This window comes from Camarhynchus parvulus, chromosome Z, assembly GCF_901933205.1.
Source record: "Camarhynchus parvulus chromosome Z, STF_HiC, whole genome shotgun sequence".
In the NCBI taxonomy this organism is placed as follows: domain Eukaryota; kingdom Metazoa; phylum Chordata; class Aves; order Passeriformes; family Thraupidae; genus Camarhynchus; species Camarhynchus parvulus.
The window spans coordinates 22428463-22453278 of record NC_044601.1 but is presented as its reverse complement, the minus strand read 5'-3'; the positions used below and the strand labels follow the sequence as shown (position 1 = coordinate 22453278).

The following is a 24816-nucleotide window of genomic DNA, read 5'->3' as shown; positions in this document are numbered from 1 at the left end:
GTTAGGTTCTTTATATTTATTTATATTTTAGACATAATAAAATATTCTAACTATAATTTCCATGCAAATCTAAATTAGGAGTATTTTGATTGTGTCATAATTTGTTTTTCTTTCTCTTACTTGTCTACATCAGAAAAGTGTATTTGAGGGTAGTTGCACAAATGTTTGGCTTGGATTTGGATATGCTGACCCTGATTGATACATGTTAGAAAATAAGATTTGCAAAAATACTTCTCTGCATCAGCATAATGATTAATTTTGGGTTTCCTATTCCCCCATAGTATTAAATCTCAGGCAGAAGATGCAAAAACCTATAATGGGGCTGTGAATAAAATTCAGTAAAACATAACCAAATTGTTTTTTCTTATGCGTGGGAGATACACTCACTGAAGATGTCAAATACATGTAATTCATTTTGTCAGATGACCTCCTCCTTTATATTTTGGGGTTTCAGATATATCTTGTGCAAATACAGTCAGTATATCTATTAATTGTGCATTTGTCACTTAACAATCCTTTGTTTGTTTGGAGTCATTCCAGGAACTGTAAGAGCAATAATAACATGCAGAAATGAAAGTGACTCCAAATTAATGGGAGTAAAATTAATGCAGGAAATAGAAGAAGACAAAAAAAAAACCCAAAACCAAATAATACCATGATATTCAACAGATTCCAGAAATATATTTTAAATCTTCTGAGGTCATGATTGCACTGCCTAGAAAGTAGCTCTAATTTAATTTTATGGGTTTTTTGATGCTGTAGCCACAGAGACGATGAAGTCTGTATTTTTTCACTCTCTCCTGCATGTGTAATTTTTCAGATTTCCTTGGCTTATAAAGCATGCTTGTTTTAAGAAACTGAAATAATTACAGAGTTGAAATATTTTGTCTTTATGGTTTTACTCAGATGTTGGTGTTAATGAAATATTATATATCTTTTGTTAAGAGTGACATGCTTATTGAGTTTTTTTTGCCGAGACTATTTTTGAGTTTTCTATTTCTTGCATAGCTGTGGACTGAAACAAAAAAAAAATACAGAAGGTGATGTTTGGATCGAAGATATTTTTAAAAATTAAAAGTTAACTCTTCAAAATTACCCCATTTCATAAAATACTGTTATACAACAGAGCATGGTTTGCTTAGCTTTACATCTTTTTTTAGAACAAATGGTGTGTAGGAAGAAAGTGTTCATACACTGCTTGTAACTTTATGCTGAGAAACAGTCGGTTTAAAATTGCATTCTTATAAATTATCTTTAATATTGTCTTCCAATACTTTGTTCTTTTTGATAACTGAGTGAAAAAGATACAATGTAGATAAAACCCATGAGTGAACAAGCATATTGTGACGTATTCAAATGAGAGAAAAAGCAGATGAGTTAACAATTTTTTTTAATACATAACTTACATATTTTTATATACCTATATATATGTAGATAAATAAGTTTACATATGGCTTGCAAAATTGAATTCTCTCTTTCAAAAAAGTTAATTTCTTACTTTTATTTTGTTTATTGATTTCTTTTAACTTGGAGTTAAAAGAAATTTTGACACCTTTGAAAGTAGCAATTCATTGGTTTTGGAACCGATGTGAGCCAGGACCAAACAGGATAACCTCTGTGTTGCACACCAGAGGACGTCAGTCTCTCCAGAGCATTCCACACTGGACCATAGCAATTCCATTGACATGGTCTGCTCTGTGGAAATTTACACATCTATAATCTGTTTTTGTAGAACCCTCTTGTGCTGGGGCTGCAGATGCAGCATTGAGGTTGCCTCTAAAAATACCACTAAAATTTTGACCAAAGTGAAATAAAAAAACCAGAACCATAGGAATCTATGGTTATCTCAGACATATGAAATCTGTGTATGTGTAATCATCAGCAGAACCATTTGTTTTGTTTATACCTATAGCCCTTGAAACCACAAGCCTTTTGGGCTTTGCTACTGCTGGTGGTGTACAGAAATCAGTTTGAATTGTAGTGTGCGGTACTGCTTAGTATCTTTTACAGATGTAAAAGATACTAAGCAGAGTTAATTTTTTATTAAATCACTTATTTCTGTCTTGCTTTGGCTACTTCATTTTTAGTGCTGTGCAAGACTTTGAAAGAGGAGCGAGTTAGAAATTTCATGCACACGCTGCTTGCACTCTTTCACAAATGTGCTGTTTCCTTTTGGTTTATTTGGTAATGCTGTGTAAGTAGCTGTGATAACTTAGAGTGAGCAAACTGATGCAGCTGTGTTGAGAGTGAGATGATCGTGTCATCGTTTATAGCATGGCAAGCGTTCAGATGGTCGTTTACTACTCACTCATTACCTAGGTAGAGTATAGTTGAGAGAGTAGAAATATTGGAAAGGTTCGATTTATGCCCATGAAAAACCATCTTTTTCTCTTAAAACTGCTCTCTCACCATTAACGCTTTACATCGTTTAACCAGACGATGGGTGCTGCAACAGCTAATTCAGGAAAACTCCTTGCCCAATCTTGCAACTAAAGGAAACCTGGGAGCAGCACCTGTGGAGAGTATTCACCGACTGGTGCAGGAGGAAATGAATGTCTGCTCTGAAGCTGCTGGGAGATATCCAAGCAACTACAATGCCTGGTCCCATCGCATCTGGGTTTTACAGCATTTGGCAAAGCTCACTGTCAAGGTATAGTACAATAGTGAATAAATTCATAAATTTTCTCCTCAAAAAAACCCAAATACTGGTTTGTGAAGCAGACTATATAACATAAATGAAGAGTATCAAGTGAAGTTATCAGAGGTAGCTAAGAATGTTTTAAGAAGGGGACAAAATCTTGCAGTGAGTATGTTTTGCGTTTTTCTTGCCAGTGTAAGCAGGTTCTGCTCAGCAGAAATAACACATTTTTCTTGCCTGTATACGAAGGTCTGTTTCCCTCTTAGTACTTGGTGCTAACATAGGTGTGGGAAAAGTATAGGAGTATATGTGAGCCAAAGTAAGGAATGGGGAACTCTAAGTAATTCTTCCAGCAGTAGTCTTGAAATTCATAGTAGAGGAAAATGGTAATGCATAGAAGATAGTAAATTGATAGTGTAATATCAATGTTTCGATGCCCTTACTCAGCTTACCTGTGGTTTCAGAATTTTGAAGGACCAAGTAAAGACAGCAAGAATTTTGGAGAATGCATAGTAGTGCTTGTAACTAATTTTTTCAACTCCAGCAGTATTTTTTGACAGCATTTACACTGGGACCTGTTCTAACTATTTCAGGGACAGTAGGGACACTTTATGCAGTGTTGAATGTTTTCTCAAGACCTGCAGCAAATTAAATTAGTTAATGTGACATGGTCTAGGCAGTTTTGTAATACCATGTTTTCTCAGTGGTTAGGTGAATTCTTTATGAGTATTAGGTTGATACAGTGACACATCACTCACTTTTAACAGCAGCTTCTGCGTTTTGGCACATAGGGTTATAAAGGAGGAATTTGGACATTGTTGAGTCAATATAGCCATTATTTTTATGCCCATTTCAGAGACAGGGCAGAATTTGGACTCATCTGCCTAGCAAGTGTATATCAAAAGGTAGTTTTCAGAAAACTCAAAAGAATTTCAGGATTCAGAGAGATTGGAGGTTAGAAGTTAGGGTTAGAGGTCTATATTTACAGAAAACAGGAACTTTAATATCTTCAAGAGCTTATTAAAAGGTGGAGGGAGTTAGCACTGTTAAAGAAAATTCAAGTCATTTTATGCCTAAAACAAGTTCTAAACAGCTCTGTCTCCATTATGCTGGTAACAGTAGTCTGACGATCAGGATTACACCTTGAGTGCTTTTTGCACTTGCTATGCCTTACTGATTTAATTAAAGAAAAATAATTACATTGTAATAGAAATAACTCTCTGCAGAACTGGAATTATTCTGGTGAATTTATTCGTTGTCAGTTGTGAGTGCTTTTTGTGACAAATCACAAACATGCCTGTGAAGGAAGTATTTTAAATTAATTTGACCGTTCCAAAGTCTGGTCAGTTGGCCTACCATCCCACTTCCCCTGCCGATCTACTTTTTTAGAGTGAGGACTATGGAGGTGATACTTTTGTCTAGAGTTGTCCATCTGGTCTCTGTTACCTCTGGCAAAATTTCACTGGTGCTGTTGTCCCTCCATCAATGTGTTAAACCTGTTGGGAAGTATCTGTGTTGGCTCTAGGTTTTTTTCAGGACACCACCAATGCCCCTCATCAGGGGGCCTAGTAGAAGGTGTCTGGGATACAGGAAGATTATGGAAAAGTGTGGAGCATAGAAGACAGCAAGAAACTTGTGATAAAATGTGTCTAGGTAACTTTAAGAGGCAGAATTATACAGGGATTAGTGGCAAGATATGGTGCAAGGAAAAAAGCAAATAAGGAGAACAAGGAAAAAGCAGGCATTACATATTTTCACAAAAATATGCAGGTTCATAGAATCACAGAATCGTTTGGCTTGGGAGGGATCTCCATCTCATTCCAACCACCCATCAGTGTGCAAGGATGCCACTCATTATATCATGTTGCTCAGGACCCCATCCAGCCCAGTACTGAATCCTTCACTGGAGGGGGCAGTCCGAAGACAGAGTTCTGAGGGGCTCGTCACCAGTCTCCACCTGGACACAGAGCTGTTGACCCCTCCTCTCTGGCTGCATCCATCCAGCCAGTTCCTTACCACTGAATGGACCTTCCATCAAATCCATCTGTCTCAAATTTGGAGATAAGGATGTCATGTGGAACCCATATTGAATGCCTTCCTCATCTAGATTGATGACATCTGTTAGTCTTCTTTTGTTGACCATTGCTGTCACTCTGTCTTAGAAGGCCCCCAGATGAGTCAGGCACAATTGCTGGCTGCCTTGTGTCACCTCCTTGTCTCGTAGGTGCCTTAGCATGTCTTCTGGAAGGATCTGCTCCATGATCTTGCCAACCACACAGGTGGGGCTTACTGGTCTCCAGTTCCCCAGGTCTTCCTTTCTCCCCTTTTTAAAAATGGGAGCAATGTTTCCCTTTTTCCAGTCACTGGGGACTTCCCCTAACCTCCGTGACTTCAGATACAGTGGACAGTGGTTTGGCAACATGAGCCAGTTGTCTCAGAACTCTGTAATGTGGATCTTCAGATGCCATAGACCTGTGGCTGTTCAGCTTCCTCAAGTGGTTCTGAACCTGCTGTTTGCTTATAGTGGGAGGGAGTTTGCTTCCCCGCACAAGAATCCAGAGGACAGGGACTAGAGAGATTTGACTGTCAGTGAAGACTGAGACAACGAACTCAGGACTTCATCCTTTTCCATGTCAGTTGCCACCAATTCTTGTTTATTAAGGAGCATACACTCTCCTTGGTCTTTTTTTGTGACCTGTGTACTTACACAGTCCCTTCTTGTTATTTTTTGCACCTCTTGCCAAGTCCTGTCCAGCTTTGCCTTGGCTTTTCCATTCTTTAGAGGTTTTTTACTTGCTTGATGTCTCATGTAACACCTTCAGCAATTTCTGTGTTTGAATATCTGAAATGTATGATAAATTTCAACAAGATGCAAGACTAGAATCATGCTGAAAAATTGACAGATAAAACAGTTGTCAGTGATTCTATGGCCATTGAGTTCTTACAAGGTTGCCTGAAGTTAAGAAGTACCTGTATTATTTAGGGCTGTATTTCTGCTGTAATACAAACTTTGCCTGTAGTTCGAAGTGTGCAAGAAGCAGAAGCCCAGAAACATAATTTGTATGTTGTATTATCATTTAAATATGACTTCTCAAAATAAGTTTATCATTAACAAAGCTGTTGACCTGCTTTGGAGGATTTCAAGAGGTAGGCTGTATAATAGGATTTTGGTTATTCTTTTCCCTTTCATTTGATAATCCTAATGCTACTGCAGACTGAATCTCAGCTCAAGCTCTGGGAAAAAGATTTAAAATGCTAGAGAAGAAAATTTTGGCCCAGTGGGAAAATTTACTCAAAGAATATAGATATTCCTTCTTTCTTACACTGGATAGTCAAAAACATTATCTTCTTTCAATATAGAAATTTCAGTTTGTTCTAGCTGCAGAATTTGAGTGGCATTAGCAAGTTTACGTAGTGTTAAAGAGTGTTCATTAACATAAATCAAGGATTTGTCAAGAATAGTTAGTTTGAAGCTAATAATTCTGGTATTGGAGTACTTGCCATGGAAAGCCTGATTTCCGCTTTCTCACATGACTGTACAGTCAGTTATTGGGGTTAGATCATGGGCTCCAGATACCTACTAAAAGGTGTGTGTATAATTAGGGAACCGGGGTAGAGAGGGATATAGTCTTAAAATTCGTACACATCATGTTGCTTCAGTGAAATCATGCAGATAGAAAAATAGGGTGTAGTTCAGCAAGGGTTGACAAACTTTTTTGTTTTCTTTAGATTGAAATACTCAATTTCATAATATGGAGATTGACTAATCAGAACCTACAGTAAAACAAGCAAGCAAACAAGTAATTGTCATGAGGCAGCACTTCTCTTGTGTGATGCCCAGAAGACAACTTATGAGACAGAAAGTGGTTTTTCTTGTAGCCATCTCCAATAATGCCTTAGCTTTTTCTTAGATGACAGGGTCTTCAAAAGTGCTAGTTTATGTGAGTGCTATATTTATTTGGTTATCCTTAAAAGTTAGTTTCCCCAGTTACTTTGCATTTCTCCAGTGTCCCAGACCAGGGAGGAAGTTCAGGTCTGCAGTTTAGAGTTGGAAAAGCGCTCTAAAACAAGCAAGCACATGGTCAGGGAAGGGTGTAAGAGGGAGTGCAGACCCAGAGGTTGAGACGAAGGTCACTGAGCACACATGTCACATTCTGGGAGTGGCTGCCAGTTCCATGGTAGTCAACTCACCACCAGAAATAGAAAAGAGGTTGTCAAGAGTGGGGAAGGAGGACTTTTCATATAGTTTCATCTTTTGTCAGAGAACAGTGGCAAAGGGCTTGTACTGATAGAGATGGAAGTGGAGAAAGCTGGCTTTCTAAGAAAGAACCTCTTGGAAATCAGGAATTAGCTGGCTTTTTCCTTTACTTCCAGTTGTTAGAAGCATTTTCAACTGGTACTCTGAGGTTCGTAGGTAGGAGGCTGTTTTTTATAGATCTGAAGATATTTTCATGGCAATCTTCTGTGTTGCTTTTTTAAAAGAGGTGTTCTAGTTTAGGTAAGGAGTAATGCTGGAAATAATTTTGTTCCCTTTGTACAGGGAATTAAAATGCATAATTAAGATGTTCCCCTGTAAATTTGTAGCTTATAAATATTTCAGATAAATTATTGGATTCTTCCAAAGTCTCAGTTGAGCATAAATGTGTACAGTATCAATTACAGCTGAATAAAGGCTGATCTGATTTTTCTGAGCCTTATGTTGTTCTTGATAGACTTATAAATTTTGAAGTTCAAAAGTTTAAAATACTAAGCTCAATTCTATGAAGAGGAAGGAAAAGCTGATCTTACGGTTTAAAGTGCAGATCTGGACATGGAGTTTTAGCCCCCTTAAGAATGCTCTGTGTGGACTGTTGCTTAATACTGCACTTCAGTTTGCTGATCTCTAAAAGGAAGGTGATGCTGGTATCTTTTGGCAAGATTTAGAAAAACATGATGATTATCTAGGGCAGAAGACACTGTTTGCATTATATTTGCTCCAATTTCTTTTAGAACAGATCCCCCCCCAAAAAAGCTATATACCTAGTGTTGTGTATTTCCATGATTTTCTTTATGGGAGGCTGTGGCTTTTGTGCTGCAATATCTAAAAGAAGGACTTCTACTTATGAAAGTTGTTTTGCATCAGCTGGTCTTGTTAAGTGATGTAGGTAGCCTAGGAGAAGAGGTTAAAAGCAAGAGTATACCATATGACTATAAAGATTACTTCCAAAAGTCTTTAGAAATAAATGAAGAGGGTAGTTTTAAACTCTTTGGATAGTTAAAGCTCTGGAGGAGAAGCAGTGTGAGGAAAGAGGTTAAGGGCTGTGAAAAGAACCAAACCAGTGGCTCTAACAGAGAAAGCAAAGCATAGTGAAAGCTTTGTCTGGGAGCCAAACTTGCATTTCTCTCCAGAAATGAATTTTGAAGTTTAAAAGCACTCAGAATTAAGAGACAATTCACAGGAGCCATAAGTGTTAAAAACAGAGCTACAGTTGGCAATTTAAATATTTACCAGAGTTGTTATGAAAGCCTTTCTAGGAGTTCTTCAGTAGTAAAATCAAGGAACCTGATTATGGACACATACTTTTATATTTCACCAGCTCTAGGACTTTAAACATAATGTTGTGGTTGATTTTCTCTCATGGAAAATCAAGATGCAAATCAAGTTTGGGTTTTTTTCTTTTAAGCAACTCACCTACCTTCTGACACCCACAATCCACTGGGTAAAAAGTAAAATTCTTAAAGCTAATAGCAGTGTAGTTTGTGCCTCCTCTAAATAGTATTTATTGCTATCCGTTTTGAGATTCTTAAACCACTGCTTATTTCGTATCAGAAGTGGTTTGGGTTTTTTTCCCACTCAGCTTGTGAGTAGGTTTCTGAAAAACCTTTTCACAGTTTGGAAGAAGTATTAATTTGTTTTCTGCAGGAATGCCAAGATGCTTTTCAGCACATAGTACAAAAGGCTCAGTGATAGTTCTTTTTCCTGTGTATTCTTAAACCATTACCACAATGGCTGAAATCCCCACATAAGAGATTACCTTAATGCAGAAGCAGTAGTGGTAAGTTCCTCCACTATAGTGGTTGATAACTGTGCCTGCACTTTGTTTCAGGTTCTCCTTGATGAACTTTCATCCACTAAATATTGGGTATCCATGCATGTCTCGGACCATAGTGGATTTCATTACCGCCAGTTCTTGCTCAATTCCTTGATACGCAGAACAGTGACTGACAAAAACATACTGGTACAAAAGCAAGTGGTAAATGAACAAAACCCTAGCCTTCAGAAGGAGGAAGAGAGTGCAGGGACAGAAGCTGCCTGTGCAGAGGAGCAAAGCGTGGATCTCCCCAGCCGTTTAGACGAAGAGATGGAACTGTGCAGTGAACTGATTGATAATTACCCAGGGCATGAAACCTTGTGGTGTCATAGGTAAGAGGACCTGATCAGAAGAGTTTCCTTCTGATTTGTGGATGATTCTTCACATGGTATTTCCAAATAAATTGTTTTGGTTTTAGGAAGTACCACTCAATAAAAGGTTTTTAAACTACTATGTATTAAACGTTTGGAAAATGTTCAAGAGCATAATCAGAGCTGTTGTGTAGGAAATTTGATTTGGCTTAAATATCTTGCAGTGTAAGCTCCACTTGTCCCTATAATTTGTGCAAGAGACTCAAGATGCTGATAATGAGCCTCCTCACACTTTTTAAGTGTTTAAACAACACACAATGAACAAAATGTCCACAGAAGATTGGGTGCAGAAAATGTTTGCTTTACTAGCTGGGTGCAGGCCCTGACTAAGCAACAGGAGATTTGCCAAAGGTGGAGCCCTTTCTAGTAAAGTGTGCGCAGAGAAGCAGATTTTCTGTCTGTGAGGGAAGTCTGGTGGGATGGCAAATGAATTGCAGTAGTTCAGCAGCAGCAGGTTATTTTCAGTGCATGACTTTCTTTTTTTCTTTTCTTCTTTTCTTTTCCTTTGAAGAAGGTGTGTGTTCTACCTTCAGCAGCACTTAAGCAACAAACTTCTTCTCGTGAGTACATCGGTATCGTCTGTGGACAGCAGTGATGAAAGTCTGAATAATTCTCACCACAGCCCTGCAACAAGTCACATGGCACAAGCTATGGATGTTGATGGTTTGAATGAATCCTGCAGCAAACAAGGTTATACCCAAGAAACAAAACGCCTGAAGCGTGCTCCTATGCTGGACTCTCTTGGTCCAGAAATGGAATACCGGTTTGTTGATAAAGTATTATCAACTTGTAGGGATGTGGACCAAGCCAGGTTTGCTACTGCTTATAGAAAATGGTTAGTTACTTTTTTAGGTCAGTGAAGGAAATATTGAAAGCTTTCAGGGTTCTTCTCTTAGTGCAATATTCTCTTTTCAGACAAATGCATGTCTTGGTTGCAAGTGTTAGCTAACTCTGTGTTTCTCTCTCTTTGATGGTAAGTCCTAAAGCTAAATTTCAGAGTAGACATCTGTCACTTTATTTAAGAACTGGCACATGTTTTTATTAAGCAAATGCAGTTTGTTAATCTCTCAAAGAAATCACTCTTACCAGCTTCCTACCATGACTTTTTTTTAACTTCTGTATTAAGGTGGACTCTGAATCATTTGACTTAAAAAAAAAAAAAAAAAGAGGCAAAAGAAAAAAGTTTGAAATGCTTGTGAAACAGAGTGTCTGAAAAAGTGGGAGAATCTGTCACTATCAGTTAAACCTGTTCCCAGTTTGTTCCTGTATGGCATCATGCTAATACCCTATGGGATCCAGGCTATATTTGGTGAGTGCTATTATTTTTGTATAGCAGTCTTTGGTAGAACACCAGAATATAGTATTTCTTTCTGAAGGCTTCAGTAACAGTTTTGCAGCTGTGATACCTTTTACTGTTTTAAATCGGTTTTTTGTTTGCTTATTAATTGTCATGTTAACTTCATAGGAAGGTCTATATGGTTGAAATCTTGATAAGCAGATACAGGAAAATGTGGCAGAAAATAGTTCAAACACATGTTCAACCACAGCCAGAACAGTATTTGGCTGTATTTGTGAATTGTTTTCTTAAAACAGACTATCTTCATTTTTACTTGGTTTTTATTTATTTATTTTATCTCAACAATCCAGATTTAATCACATTTGATACACATTTCTGAATGTCTTTTTTACACTACAGATTCGCACCCTGCCAAATCATACATTGGTAAACTTGTATTTAATCAAGACCCTACAAGTCCAATATTTGATGGAGTAAAAAGTAGCTCTTCCAACTGATGATTGAGATTATATAGTTAAAAAAAAAAAACATTGAGAGCAAGGAGGGAGCTAACCCTTCTCTTATGTTTTTTTTTAAGAGCTTCAGTTTTTGTTGTTTTGGACTTTTTTTCCATTTTTACTACTAAAGAAGAGCTGTACTCCAGCCATACATCTCTGTTTACATAACTGTAAATTTTAAGGGAATTTGAAATCAATTATGAATGGTGTATTTTGTCATTTCCTTAGAATTTGTCTGTAAAAGGGATTTTTTACAATAGAATTGTGCTGGTACACAGACCCGGGGAAAACATTCTACAACTGTAGAAGTCCATACAGTGGCAACATTGCCTCTTTTAAAAGCAAACTATTCTCTGGGGGAATTAGATTTTCAAGTTCGTTTCCTTGCCATAATTGTTTTATTTATCTTCTGCCCCATATGCCTCTTGACCAAAAGTTTCAAGATGCTGTTTCTGTTGGGCAGAGAAAAACAATGAGGGAGGAAAAAACACAGGTAGCCTGCTCAAAAGATGTCACTTTGAATAAAAAAAGCACTCAAAATGTGAAGTTCCTGCACTTCTTAGAAGTTTGATGAATGGCATTTACTCTTGCATTTCAATATGAAAACAGACCACCTCCAGTCTTTGAGAGTATGTTCATGATTCATTTCAGGCACAAAGTTGCTAAAAATGACATTTCTAAATGTACACTGTTCTGTTTACAATACATAAATAAGACTGATCTAGGCTTGAGCATCTCCATATCAAAGCTTTGTTCCAGAGGGCATCCACACCTCCTCTCCATAGGTATGCATGTATTACATGCATACATTAGCTTTGAGGTGCTGTGGGATGCTCTGGTGGTTTGATTGATGATTTTAGTTGCAGAAAACATAGTTGATTTGTGAAGGAGGTGTGGGATTGGCTTGAGAGCAGTTTTGTCATAAGGTGTTGCCTGAATGATCACTGACAAATGGGTAGGTTCAAGTACAAACACGAGTCTGAGCAAGAGCTTTTACACATCCCAGGAGACCTGATGTTTAGTGAAGGTGGATGATACATTAAAGTATGTGTAGAAGCCTGGGTTAGCTTGATTAACAGTATCCCAGTAATGACTCATATGAGCCTGGAGACTGTGAAATCAAGAGGGCAGTGTATTAAAGATCAGGTTCTTGGTCTTACATTACTTAGTAATGTATTTGTGTGTTCTGTTTACCTTGGTAAAATTTTCCTGTTTATGAGAAAAATATTAGCGATAGGAGCAATCTTGGAAGTGGGAGCATGATGAGAAACATTTCTTAACTGTGGAAGGGAAGAGATTATCTCTTCTTGCACTGGAAAGACTGAGGCTTTCAGAAGAAAATACTAATATTAGAATCTGACTTGAAATTCATTATATAGTTCTTCCAGACTATAATCTGGAGTCTTGGTTAGCATTCTCAGAGCTGTACTGTGGAAGTTCCGTGCTTTTGAACTTGACATCATAAACATTTAAGCAGGTGCCCTCATATACATGTGTATAGTTTCTGTTCATGTCAGCACAAGTGATGCATTCTTGTAGGATGACAAGATTTGGTCCTATGTAACTAAATAGAGTTACATTGAATTTTAGTACTTGGAAAAATGTTCTGAGAACTCTGATTAGAGATGGTGCTGATATTCTTACTCCTTTTGTAAAACACTGAGGGCTGTAGCATAACTCATAAGTGTGGGTTTTTAAAGTCTGCACCTCATGGAAATATTCCCCTGCACTCTATTTTTTAAATCCAGTTAGAATAGTTACATTTAGACATGTTTGCAGACCTGAAAACTTAGTAGTGAAATTGAAACAAGTAACATCTTTTTGTTTGAAGGAAATGCAAACAGTAAGTTGTTAAGTTTGAGATTTAATTTTTTAACAGTAACAATATAAATTATATTAAGGAAAATAATATCTAAATTGCTTCAAACTATCAATGTCCTGAAGCCTCATGCACTAAATTATTGAAGAAGTACTTCTAACATACTACATTAAGCTCAAACTGATGTGAAGTTGTGGAACTATGATTGCAGTGTACCTGTCTAACCACTTGGTGTTACTGCAGAGTCCCCTTTGGACACTGCTTGAAAAATAAAAAGTGGCTTTAGGCCATTGGTAGTTAATGTACTAAGCACAGCTACTTTACATAAGGCATTTCAGATGTTTTGTGTTTCAGAGATCAGAGACTAATAATTTAGTCAGTGAATATTCCTGCAGAGAAAATGTCCAGCAGAAATGGCAGAATTCAAGGCTCTTACGTTCTGAAATTTTTTCAAATATAAAATCAAACTTTGTACATCTTTAAACATCTTAATGTAAAGTTCAGCATCTTTCCTAATTTTGTCTTTTGCTGTAGTATGTGTCATTTTAATTGAATCTTTTTGTTCACTGGATTAGTCTTTGTAGAAATTTGTTTGTACTAGAAACAAAGGGTTTCGAGGAACAAATGTAATTTGAAACTACAGAATTTGGAATAGAAGGAACCACGTTTTAAAGTGGTAAACTCTCAGCTGCTAAATACAGTAACTGTTATTTCACTGGCATTTTGTTTGTCTTGTGTGTTACAGTCACTGGAGAAACACGCAGCATTAAATACAGCTACAATAACAAACTTGTATGAAGTCATTGGAACGCACTGTTATAGCTGCTCTGATTGATAATGTACTCATGTTTGCATATTTGTGTTTTATTGACTGCTTACATATTCTTTATACAACAAAATCCATGTGTTATTTAAATAGGGGATAAATAACTTGTCGGTTTATACTATTTGATTAATTACCTTGTACGTAATTTGCTTTAAGACGAAGAAGCAGAGTGATAGTATAGTGAGAAAGCTTAGATTTTTGTCTTATAATGAAAATTTCTGGCATTTCCAGTTTTATTCTAGTGCTGCTTAGTTAGAATGTGTAGCTAGACTTTGTGGATGGGAGTGATTTTTTTTGCTAAGTAGATAGTTAATGAATTTTTAAAACAGTACTGTATAATATTGATGAACAGAAAGAAGGGGTTTTGGAAAGGTTTGTCTGCATAAACAGACTCAAAAAGCATACTTTTTTCAAGAACATATACACTGAGCAAAATGTGAGTACCAGAGAATAATTTAGGTTGTGAATCTTTAGAGATTTGATGATTAAATTTTTGGACAAGTTGTTGTTTGCTTAGTTTTGTTTTGCCTTCTGTAAGGGAAGAGTGCTTTTTGGGTTTTTTTTTAAATCAAGTAGGAGGTGAACCATTGCACTTACAATATGGGGAGAAAAACCCACAACTGCTGAATTGTATCTCATAGAGCAATTTTGGAAAAAGCAATGAACTGACACTGAAATGTAGATGTCACTTCAAAATGCATCTTTGCACTCATTGCGTGATGAGAGATATATGTAATTAGATCTTACTATTTTATCAGTGTCAGATGCAAAGAATAGGGTGTAACTCACCAATTCTCACATGCACTTAACATTCAAGTTACTATCAAAGGAAGTTCAGTGTCCCTGTCTATGATATTTTCCTTGTGTACTCAGAGGTATGTTTCTTTTCAGCCTCTTCTCTGTTCTTCCAACCAGCAAAGAAGAATGTAGCAAAGCATTGGTGAGGTGGCCTAATTTCGTGTTTGAGTAACTCTGACTACCTCCCAAAAAGTACTTGACTGATGTCCATAAGTGGAGTTCATCAGGCTCAGTTATTTCAGAACCTCATGCTAGGCCTATATCCTCTTTCAGATGTGAAAGCAAGAGCTTTATCAATGAATCTATCAAGCTTTCCAGGGACAGTTTGAAGGAGAATGGAAAAAATACTTTAGTTAAACTTGGGAAAACTAGAATTAGCATAAATCTTCATTTGCCTTTTCCTCTGAAGAAGCAACTCTGTTGCTGAAAAATGGAGGAAATATGCTACCAGGGAATTCCATATAATATGCTTTTGAACTGCAGACCTGATACTTCCTAGTGGCTTTTGCTTAGTGCGTAATGTTACTTCTCAGGGCATAGTCTATTATAGTGAATTAGGGTGCATTTTTACAGTTTATAATTATTGATTAAAAAGGAACAAAAGGTAAACCTGTAACTGGCTTTTAATTACTTTTTCTTTTGCCTAGCATATTATTTTATAATCTACTCATATGCCAACACTGTACCCAGTAATCTCATCTGCTTCTTACTGTTATTCTGTTGAATTGCTGTTGCAGTCTTGCAGGAAGCTCCTGATAGTTGTTGGATTTATTCTCTGGGGTTCCTAGTAGCATTCAGTAAAGTAATTAGTATCTCAAAGTATGTTGTAATAATGGGGAAGCTTTTTACAGCATCTGTCTTCATGCACCATAGGTCTTAGATTCAATATTAAAAACCTTTTGTTAGGATTCTGAATGCTAAATCTTTTTTGTCAAACTCTTACATGCAACAGAGTTATTCTGGAAAACAGAAGTCTTAACTGAAGTCACATTTGTTAAATATCTTTATCTGCTCCATCTGGAACCTGCTGTACATCCTACTGTATAGACAGAGGTGAGGAGAACCCACAGTGAGGTGCATATTTTCTTCACAAGACATTTTCTGAATGGAATATAATTATGGTTAAACAAAGAGCTTTTCTTGGATGAGGTACACATGTCTGTTCATTGTGAATAAAGTTATGAAATTGGTACATCATTAATATGGTAAGATTTGCTGAATGGCTGCATGTAATGAGTAGATGGAATGTGGTTTTTTAATCTGCTGTTAAAAAAAAAATCACATAAATGATACGAGGTACCAGAATTTATTTTTAGAAAGCAAAATGTACCTACTGTGTTCATTCCCTTTTGTATCAGTTTTTCTTTTTTGAAGTAGCTACATTTAAAACTGAAAGGTATACTTGGGAACACACTTAACTTCATATTATCTCATTACTTTTATATAATCAAAATAATAGATGTCTTAAATGTTTTGGAGTAGCATTAAGATCCAAGGTAGTGACAGCACTACAGTGTTCAAGTGAGCCAATAAACTCTAATTTTGTAACATCGTTGTGTTCATCAAAGTACTATTCTATGTAGGGAAATGTTTATTTTATCAAGATTTGTGCAAAAATATTTAATTCTCATAGCTTTCTTATTAGGGGGATATACAACTAGTTTTGAACATAATATTTTGCAATATTTTTTCTATGAAAATTTCTCAAATGCACAGTTGTCACCATTGTAAATTTTATGTAGATTTTCAAGATGAATTAGATAAATCATAAATTTTGTAGCAGAAAGACTAAAATTATGACAGGACAGTAAGACACTGAAAAGTAATCTGCTAAATGACCAGTCTTCTTCAGGATAGTGAATGTAAAGCATTAAGTTTGTTTTTAACTGGTCTTACTTTGTCATAGGATGAATTCCTGTCAGATGGGGATTATTGTCTTTTTTTTTTTTTTGGGTGAACAGTAGAGAATTTATCTGTGAATAAATTATCTATATTTATTTTCCCACAATAAGTGTGCATGTATGTGTGAATGGATGGATGGCAGAACCGTATTTTTGTCCTCTGAACGCTGCAGAAATCATCCACATTTGGCTTCCTGCTGGCAGACTCCTCCATGGTTGACCTGTCCTGACTCTGAGTCTAGCAGGGTTGGTGCCAGGTTGTCTGCTGAAAGCAGTGAGATCTATTGCTTCCTCTCTCTGTCTTAATCTGCCTGATTATCATTATACTTGGGGAAATGCCTGCACACAGCAACCAAATCATTAGTGGTGGTGTTTATTCCAAGTGCTTGTAGAGAGTATTTGAGACTGCGAAAGTATTTGTAAGGTCTTGCAAGTTGGGAAAATTTGGGGGTGCTCAGTCAATACCAAGGGGATACTTTTCACGACTCCTCCAGAAAGGAAATGGACAGGGATGTTTTGCATGAGTGCTTTAGCATCACAGGAGACTTGAGAAAAGTATAACTAGTGACTTAAGCTGATATTTAAAAACAAACAAGTAGTCTTTTTGGTACTTTGTTTTCAGTATTTTTTTCATGTTCTTTTTTGTAAAAATAAATCACATGAAATATTCTCAGAATTAATTAATTTTGAGTGTCTTCTGGTTTTGAATTATTGGATTTGACAGCTTTCCTCAAAGGAAGCTGTTTTACTGGAAAATGCTAGAACCTTTCCTGTTTCCTCTTAGACCATGTAATTCATTCCAAGTGTCCTAAAATGAGCACCTGAAATCACAAGGTGTTACTGAAAGTATTTTTTATCATCCTAAATGCAAAGCTTAAAAAAGCTTTTCTCATATGCTTAGTTTTCTTTTTTTTTCCTTTCATTTTTTCTTACTAGCTGCTAGGTAGAAAGAATATGTAAAGAAGCCCATGGCTAATATGAGCAATCTTGGCTTATTTAATTTGGGTGTTCGTTAGTTCAGAAAGGAGCAAGTAATAAACCCATCAGGGTTCTTGTATAAAAGTAATTTGCAGGATCTGGTTATTTGTTTGTGATCTGAATGCTTTATTTTTACATCTGTTGAAATGAGTTTCAAAATTCCCACCAACTTCATTGACTTCAGATCAGGCTGTGCTGTGGAGAGAGTATCAGCCTCTACCTACATATGTAGTGTGATGAATTGTAAGGGACTTGTTTGTCTTTCACAGGACATACATGGTTGTATTTATGGCTTCAATTAAAAAACAGTCTGTGTAGTGTATAGTCATTAGCACTGTGGAAAAGGAGCCATTAAGGTTATGGAATGTTAGAGGTTTAAAAGGGCAGCTAGAGAAGAACTAGGGGTACTACAGGGTATCAGTAGCTAAGGAAGCTTCCTTTTTCCCTCTGTTTTTTTTCCCCTTCTATTCTGTCCTCTCCTTCTCTCTCCCTCTTTCTTCCACCTCCTGCCCCAGCTCAAAACTCCCCATTATCTCCCCTGCCTCCATGATTTGTCATCTTTTCTAGTGGCAGAAAGTTTCATACAACGTGCCTGTGTGCAAACCAGGATAACAGTTCAGTTTTGGAAGTATTGCGTATCAATAGCAAATAGATACCAGTGATTGAGGTTTGTGCAAGATATTTAGGGATGACTGGAGAGGTTTTAAGTGCTGTGTGATAACTGATGCACTATTGAACAGGAATGTCTTAATAAACAGTGGATGGCCTGAGTGTTGCTGTTCTCCAGGCATGCTGTCTGCATTTATGGTCAACAGTAAACTGCACATTTGTCACCCTTCCATCTCCACAAATGCTTATCACTAGCTAACAGCTAATCTGCTTTGTAAAATGCATCTACATCATGTTGATTTGAGATGTACTAAATTATTTGTTGTTATCTAGTACTAGATAACTTCCACCATGACTTTAGTCTACCTTCAGTGGAGCCTGGCCAAGTATAGATTTTCATGGTTATAAAACTGGTTTTGCTGTGAAGGGTATTTGAAATTCCACCATATAAAATGTGCATTTCCCTGATGTCTAGTTAGAAACATAGAAGGACATCTTAGCACTGTTTTCCATTTGTGCACACTGAGTTTTACCTTGTTTATCTCAAATATTTTGTATTGCATGTTAATTAAATTTTTGCATATCCTAGTAGTACAAAATTACTTACACAATAAAAAAGAGCACCCTTACAGTTCTAACTGTTCTATGCAGATGTCTTCCAAAATTTACAGGTACAATTTTAGTGGTGGTGGTTGGTAAGCAGATTTTTTTCACTTATTTATCAGCAGACTTGTTTTTATATGTATTAGTGACAAAATGGGCTAAGCACCGCTGTAAGTTATTGTATTTCTGTAGAAAATGGTAAATAGTGTAATATTGTTTTTGTTAAATGTTGGCAGTTTATAAATAAACTTTTCATCTCCTAAAAACCCTTTGTTTTGTGGCAATACTGAACTCCATTTTCATTCATTGTGCAACAGACACCCCTTGTAATTACTGCTAATCTCTTCAGTGATACACTTCCTTTGACAGGAGTTTTGTCTTCTCTTATGAATTAAGCGATATTAGCAGACTTATTTTTGGTTCTTTTAAACACTGACACTTAGGCCTTTTTCAGAAGCTTTCCTAGGTATTTGGTCAGTAAAAGGAGAGAGGTGAACAGGAGTTAGTTCTTTATAAGATACTTCTTTCTGGCAATAGACAGCTGGCTGTACTGTTTAGAGTTGCAGAACTTGGACAGCTGATTGCTGCTTATGTTTTTCTAACTTATTAAAATTTCAGCGTGATGTTCTGTGATGTGCTTCCCTTTTTTAAAATCTGGAAGCAACCAGAAAAGCTTGTGCCAGTCTTTCCAGGTTCCATACAATTTCTATATTGTTACAATTGAAGGAAAAGTATTTCACAGATACTAAAAGCAGGTATTTGACCTCTCGTGTTAAGAAAATATAATTTTTTTTATTCATATTAAAGGTAGATGTAATATAGAAGTGCTGCTATACATGGTACTTTGATTCTGGTTGACTGCCTTTAGAACATAAATTCTGCTGTATAAATTTTATAAAACTACCTGAAGAACATCTGTCCCTAATCTCTGACCCCTGATCTGAACTGGATGGGAAGATTCTTGAGGTATGCTTATTATTTTTGTAAATTCTCTAATTATGCACATCAGATACAATAATAGCTGGATCCATAGTGTTGATCTGCAGTTAAGCCCTTCAAATAGTATTTTACTTCATTAATAGTTCTATGATTTCATTTAGAAAAATTGTTAATTTTTGGGCAAAATGGACTTAGATGTTTAGATCTCTTTCATAGACTTGAGTGAATGCTGCTTTAAGTAAATCTGCTTCTAGTCCTTGTATTTCAGGGCGATCAGTAGCTCTATAAAGAGCTTTCATTCCAGCTATACTCCAAATAATTCCAAGGTTCATTTAAATAATGTATTTAATGACTAAATATTAATATAAAAGAATGGTGAACTATCAGAATGTGTGGTTGGGATTGGGTTTTTACATCATTAAGCACTGACACAGGGATATTTCAATGTAATGGCATATGATAAAACTCTTTAAGGTTAGAAAATTTTGTATTTCATGTATATTGTAAAGTGTGACTGGAACCATAGGTCCAATATTTCTCAAATTTACTTAAGGGTTTCTAGGATTGTCTTGTCATCTTGGTATCTTGTTCAGATATACAGGGAAAGAAGTTAAAAATATGTCTGCATGGTCATTCTCTTCTTATTGCACTTTGTAATAATTATTTGTTCTCTTGACACAGGGCTTCAAGTCTTCTACTGTTTTCTAGTTCCAGTAAGTCTAAATCTTCCAGAGCTACTAATAACCCTTTAGAACTAACCCTTTAGAACTCCTTTGCTGGATACCAGAAGGTACTGTTTGTTTTTCCAGAAAGTGTGGAGTATCTAGCTGTTAATGCTAGTCTGTTTGGGCTTCTGCACATCTGAAGTCAAACTATGGATTCACCACTTCCTTTGTAATCAAACATTTAAAGCACTTAGAGAACTACTTTTTTGCAGGGTCTGGTAAAGAGGTAAAAGTAAAGAAGAGGAAATGTTATGTCAAGAAGTATCAGCAGAGAGTAGGTAAGTTTTGGGATACAGAGTGGAAAAAAGCACAGCAGAAGCAGGTTTTTTTTTGTTTTGTCTGAGCCTTGCTGTTACCTGCATGAGTTATGTCTGACGTGCTAGGAAAGCAGTTCCTGGGGGAAGATGACAGCCTTTGGAGAGTGTCTTCATTTGACACTGGCTCAAAGCCAGGCACTCATGACAGTTGCTCACTCACCCTCTCCTGCTACAGCTGGGCAGCAGAGAGGCTGCGGGCATGGATCCCCATGGGCTGTGGGTGGATCTCTGCCTCCACCGTGGATCCCCACGGGCTGTGGGTGGATCTCTGCCTCCCCCATGGATCCCCACGGGCTGTGGGTGGATCTCTGCATCCCCTGTGGATCCCCACGGGCTGTGGGTGGATCTCTGCCTCCCCCATGGATCCCCACGGGCTGTGGGTGGATCTCTGCATCCCCCGTGGATCCCCATGGGCTGCAGGGGCACAGCTGCTGCTCTGCCCCATGGTCTCACCACAGCCTGCAGAGGAATCTCAGCTCTGGTGCCTGGAGCACCTCCTGCCCCTCCTTCTCCACTGACCTTGGTGTCTCCATGCTGTTTCCCTCACATGTGCTCACCTCCTCCTCCTCTCTGACTAGAATTAAAACTGTGTGCACTTTGTTTTTATTTTCTTCTTAAATATGTCATCACAGAGGTGTTACCAACCCCTCTCGTTGCCCCAGCTTTGGCCAGCAGCATGTCCATCATCAGAGCCATCCGGGACTGGCACTGCTGGACGTGGTGGAAGCTTCCAGCAGCTTCTCACAGGAGCCATTTTTGTGACCCCCACCCCCAGCTACCAAAAAGCAGGCCATGCAAAACCAATACAAAGGACAAGTGTTTTTCAGATTCTGAAGTGGACTGTTCATAAGGGAAATGGGAAGTTTTCTATGTAATATGAGTAGTTGTTGGAGTTGCCAATGAAATCCCGGCTAGGTGGGCAGCACACACCCAGCAGACCTCAGGGGCAGCAGCCAGCGGCAGGAGCAGCGGCTCTGGTGCAGAGGCAGGCTCCGAGAGACTGCTGCCTGAGACTGTGACTGCACACGGCAGCGGTGTGAAGCTTCACAGCCTCGACCCTCGGGCGGAGGGAGAACACGGCCGGCCAACGAAGCTGACGGACGAGAGGGAAGCGAGCAGACACTCTCTGATGCAGAAGTTGGGAGGTTTATTCCAACGGGAGATGGACAGCAACTGGGGAAAGCAGAGAGCATCTGCCAAGGATCGCTGGGCGCAGCCAGCTAATAACGGGAGAAGGTGGAGTGAAAAGGTACAGCTACCATTGGCTAAGCAGCCTGAAGAACAGAGCATGGGACCAATAACGATACAAAGTAGGAGGAATGAAGGAGGGGCTGTGGCCACTGCTCCAATCACCCTCCAGTTCGGAGAGAACTCTCGAACTTGGGCTGGATTGGAGGGTAACCGGCAAGCCACATGGGGAGGAGAACAACTTGATGAACATAGCAACACTGAACTGGGATTGGAAGGTGCGAAGTGAGAGAGTGAACTGACAGTGAACAACTTGGGCACCCAGGGAGGGAAGACCTGGGCAGAACCATTCTGAAATTTAGGGGGTCGGGATAAACCAAATAACATTACACAGAACCAGACTTATACAATAGAAATCTGAAATAAAACAACACACCACAACATATGAGACAGCTTTTTTTTTTCTTTTTAATCTTGAATATATTCTCAACTCTGGCAAACCCTCTACTATGATTTTTTTTATGCTGAAGTACCCTTTGCTGTTGTCTTAGAGCTCAAAAGATGAGGATAACAAAGACTTTTAGCTGTGGAACCTGTGAAGTTTTAAAGGTCTTCTTTCTTTCACCATATAAGGTTGCTTGTTTAAACAGAGATATATTAATCTACCTGACACCTCTGTCTGATTGGGAAAAGTGACGTAATGGAAGTTGCACTTAGTGGTTTCTATGGCAGTTAGTGATTACCAAGTGGAGTCAGAAGATAGGAAAAGATCAGTCTGGGCATTATCATTACCCACTCTAAAACTAAAAGCTTACATCTTTTAGCACATCCAGGCATGAAGCAAAGAAAAACTAAAAGGTATCAGAGTTCTGTAGTATCATGCCAGGTTAGCATGTGTGGGTATGCATCTTTAGCTGTATGGGACTTGACTGCTTTAAGCCCGTGAGATTTCTCAACACTTCAAGCAAGTTGGTGAAGCCATGAAAATTTAGTAGCCACTGATAATCTGTTGATCTTCATTTCTTTCCTCATTGAGGTGTCTTCACTACTGAAGGACAATACGGCTTTTTCTTAGGAAAAGGTGAAGAAGAATCTCTCTGTGCGTAACTGCTGTCTTTACGAGGTGCTATCTGGCTGTGTTTTATGAGTAACCAGTCCCTTTTGTACCCCTTGCTGTCTTCCACTGTCCACTACCTCCCCATCCCCACTCCTGCTAATCGTTCACATGTCTGCACAGGTACACCAATTGCCTTGGACACCCTGGACCCTCAGGTTTGCATCCTCATCAGTTGCAATTTTTCCAGTTTGCCTTTGGTTTTTTAATAACCCATAATTTAAGTTTGTTTCTTGTCTTTGCCTCTGTTAGTTCATCTGTTGGGTTTGTGTCTCTCTGTGCTGTGTTTGTGGCTCCCCCTTTACTTGTTGTGCCCTTTGGTATTGGAAAGGTCCTTGATCAGACACCTGTAAGTGAGCATTACATACCCTTGCATAAACAGGTTTGCCTCTTTCTGGGAAAGCTGAAAACCTTGCTTCAGTGTAGTTTTTTTTATCCCATGAAAGCTTTATTCTTTACTTTCTGAAGCCTTTTCACTTTGAAAAAGTAAAAGCTTTCAAAAAGTCCTCAAATGAATAGATTTATTGGTTCCTACAGTCCCATGGAACACATGCTACTCAGTTGGGTAGTGCTTGAATTGAATTAATACAGAAATTAAAATTTGCTTTCCATATGCTTATGAGATTTGAGCAGTAGTTGCAGTTTTCCCTGTAAGATACTGTAATCACAAAAACAAAGGGAAAACTGCAACTAGTGCTTGAATGGAGTGATTGGAAGGAGAGGGTGGCAGAGCTGAGTAGTAGTTTCTAAATGACTGTAATGAGGATGGAAAGGGAACGGCATGAATTATAAAGAGATAACTCCCCTTCTCTCTAGAAGGACTTTGGGTTGTCTCAGTGAGCATTGGTCTTCAATTAATGAAGAGAACATGCTTGCATTAATGAAGTGGGTCCACTGGGTTAAAAATAGGAATGCAGACTTAAATGTTTATTGATACACAGCAGGTCAAAGCTGGCTGCACTGAGTCATAATTAGGAACATGAAAATGAACTAGGAAAATGTCAATTCTTTGCTGTCCCTGCTAGCAGAACTAATCACTGCAAACTTACCAGCTTATGGCTTAACCTGTCAGATCGCACTGGAACAGAAAGTACAGGAATGACCTGTTGATGAGTCTGGACACTGAGGGTAGAGAAGGGAAGATGCTTTTCTCCATTCCTCTCTGATTAGGGGTTTCCATAAGAGAAGCAGAAATATTAAATATGTCTTTCTTTAAACTTGGAGGGCAAAGGAGGGGATGAGAAACCTGCTGAAGGTATACAGAAAGTAATAGGGGCTCACCACCCTGAAGGAGAATAACCACAGAGCATGAGAGACCTACTTTACCACTGCACAGAATGGGCAGACGGACCTGCTTGTCTGGAAAGCTCAAGGGTGATATGCTTTGTGAAGGATAAAAGCTACTTTATGGCTTCTGTGAGTCTGGCTGTGTCAGTGAGGTTGAGTCTTCCTACATCTGTCAGGTACATACGGTAACTAGTTTGAAAGATATCATCATACTTCTTTTTATCTCCATTTTTTATTTTCTGAGTCAGTGAATATATTTGGGGTTTTTGTTTTGTAGTGCTAAAGGTTTGATAGGAAGAATAAAGAGTTTGTTCCCACTCAGGCCAGGAAGAAAACTGTGTTTGAATATGATACATTAATTAACATTAACATACTGTTAAATATGCTAAGTGGCATGGTGTGGCGCAAAAAAAGGAGTGATTTGGTTTGTTTTGATGATTCTGTAGGAGCAGGACAGGATTTAGCTGTGCTTTTGTGTTTAGCACCTGACTGCTGTGACTTTTGTTCTGGAGGGGTTTAAGTCATGTCATGTGTTGTGAAAGGGCTCCTTAGTTCTACTAAAGCAGATTGATTTCCCTTTTGCACTGCTCAGTGCACCATGGGTCCTACTAGGCATCCAAAATACAAGGAACAGTTGGTGTGCATGTATTTAGCAACATGCAAATTGGTTAATGCATTGTCATGTATGAATCCTGTTGAGGAGGGTCAGGGACGTGGCTCTCTGTTCTGGCTTTTGGCCTCCATAGGATATTGGTCATGCACTCAAGGGAGAGAAGTTCAGTCTGCGTGGGAATTTTTTATTGCGCTTTGAGTGATCTCTGTAGTCATATGTTTTTCA

General features: G+C 38.0%; 1 protein-coding gene across 1 annotated transcript in view; it reads left to right on the top strand.

The window, feature by feature from the left end:
- The window catches only part of PTAR1 (protein prenyltransferase alpha subunit repeat containing 1), a 36321-nt gene extending 17647 nt beyond the window's left edge, over positions 1–18674 (top strand). Inside the window, exons 5-7 of the mRNA XM_030968395.1 lie at positions 2437–2650; positions 8725–9041; positions 9592–18674. Coding sequence (XP_030824255.1) covers positions 2437–2650; positions 8725–9041; positions 9592–9940 — 880 coding nt within the window. The 3' untranslated portion in view covers positions 9941–18674. The remainder of the gene's footprint in view (positions 1–2436; positions 2651–8724; positions 9042–9591) is intronic.
- The last annotated feature ends 6142 nt before the right edge of the window (positions 18675–24816 follow it).